This window comes from Mandrillus leucophaeus, unplaced genomic scaffold (assembly GCF_000951045.1).
Source record: "Mandrillus leucophaeus isolate KB7577 unplaced genomic scaffold, Mleu.le_1.0 Scaffold69, whole genome shotgun sequence".
Classification (NCBI taxonomy): Eukaryota; Metazoa; Chordata; class Mammalia; order Primates; family Cercopithecidae; genus Mandrillus; species Mandrillus leucophaeus.
Genome location: NW_012107474.1, coordinates 128763 through 130198, shown reverse-complemented (window position 1 = coordinate 130198; position 1436 = coordinate 128763). Strand labels below are relative to the sequence as shown.

General features: G+C 66.0%; 1 protein-coding gene across 1 annotated transcript in view; it reads left to right on the top strand.

Moving 5' to 3' along the window:
* The window catches only part of COL18A1 (collagen, type XVIII, alpha 1), a 70726-nt gene that overhangs the window by 54952 nt on the left and 14338 nt on the right, over nt 1-1436 (top strand). The window contains exons 29-30 of the mRNA XM_012002594.1: nt 207-249; nt 755-817. Of these exons, the coding sequence (XP_011857984.1) occupies nt 207-249; nt 755-817 (106 nt within the window). The remainder of the gene's footprint in view (nt 1-206; nt 250-754; nt 818-1436) is intronic.

The following is a 1436-nucleotide window of genomic DNA, read 5'->3' as shown; positions in this document are numbered from 1 at the left end:
CACCCCTGTTCCCTCCCGTCTCTGACTAGGGGTGGCTGCCGTGGCTCCTGCTCTCCACACCCCTGTTCCCTCCCGTCTCTAACTAGCGGTGGCTGCCATGTGGCCTCATGCAGGGGCTGGTGCTTCTGGGCTTGGGGACCCCCGAGTGGTGGCGGCCTTCATTTCAGAACATTGCCCTCACAGCCACCTCTCCCCGATCCTTGCAGGTGTTTGCTGAGTCCAGCCGCCCCGGGCCTCCAGGATTGCCAGGTAAGGGCCCCGGGCTCACCGCTGGGGATACAGACTCTGAAGGAACGCTCCAGGGCCCCACGTTCCTTTCTGCGCCAGCAGCAGTGAGACTCCCCCAGTGCCCTAAGGCCAGTGCCACACGCCCAGTCCACGCCCCAGTTCTGATGATCTTGGCCCTTCCTGGGTGCCCTCCCAGCACGGCTGTCCAGGACCTGACCTTGGGGTGGCCCCATTTGCTGTTCTCCATTTAGACTTTGCTTTTCTGCCCACAGCAGAGTAGAAGCAGCCCCATCCCTGCCGTTGGTCAGCACGTGCCCTGCAGATGTGGCCTGGCCTCCACGTGGCCTGCTGAGGGGGACCCGGGGTGCCCCTGCTCTCCCGGAGCTCCTACCCTGACTGTCCGCACGTCCATCTGATGCCCCCCATCCAGGCCCCCAGGCACTGGGGCATTTCAGGCAGGAGGGGCACCACCCTGGAGCCCTCCCTGGCACACTCCGTGACGGGCACTGGGTCTCTCTTCCTCTAGGGAATCAGGGCCCTCCAGGACCCAAGGGCACCAAAGGAGAAGTGGGCCCCCCCGGACCACCAGGTGAGCACCTCTGGGCCTCCCAGGCGGAGGAGCCGTGGCGTGGCCAGCACTGAAGCGTGCTCACACCCAGAGCCCCCCGGCGGCTCCTGGACCCTCACTGGGTGGTGACCACCTCACCCTGTAGAAGGAAGGAAGCCCCTTCTGGGTTGATGCGGCCGTCAAAGGACCTGGATTTGGAGGCAGGGGTGGCTGCAGGGCACAGGCCCAGCAAGATACCCCCATCACCCCATGTCCTGAGGAGCAGGCGGCCGCCCTTCCGCACTAGACCCCAATGGGCACTGTGCAAAGACACAGCAGCCTCGGCGTGCCAGCGGTCCTGAGACACCCCTCCCCTCCCCTCCACGGGGCCAGCGGTCCTGAGACACCCCTCCCCTCCCCTGCCCTCCCCTCCACGGGGCCGGCGGTCCTGAGACGTCCCCTCCCCTACATGGGGCCGGGGGTTGGCCCTGGAAGACCTTCTGTCGAGAAACTCTCCAGGGCCTCGTGTGGGAAGGAGGCGTTGCCCAACAGGCTGTCCGGAGGGTGAGCCCAACACCCCCGCTCCTCCTGAAGGACGAGAATTGCCCCCTGAGCCCTACCTCCATTGAGGGTGGTGGGGCTGCTTGGATGTCCTGCCAAG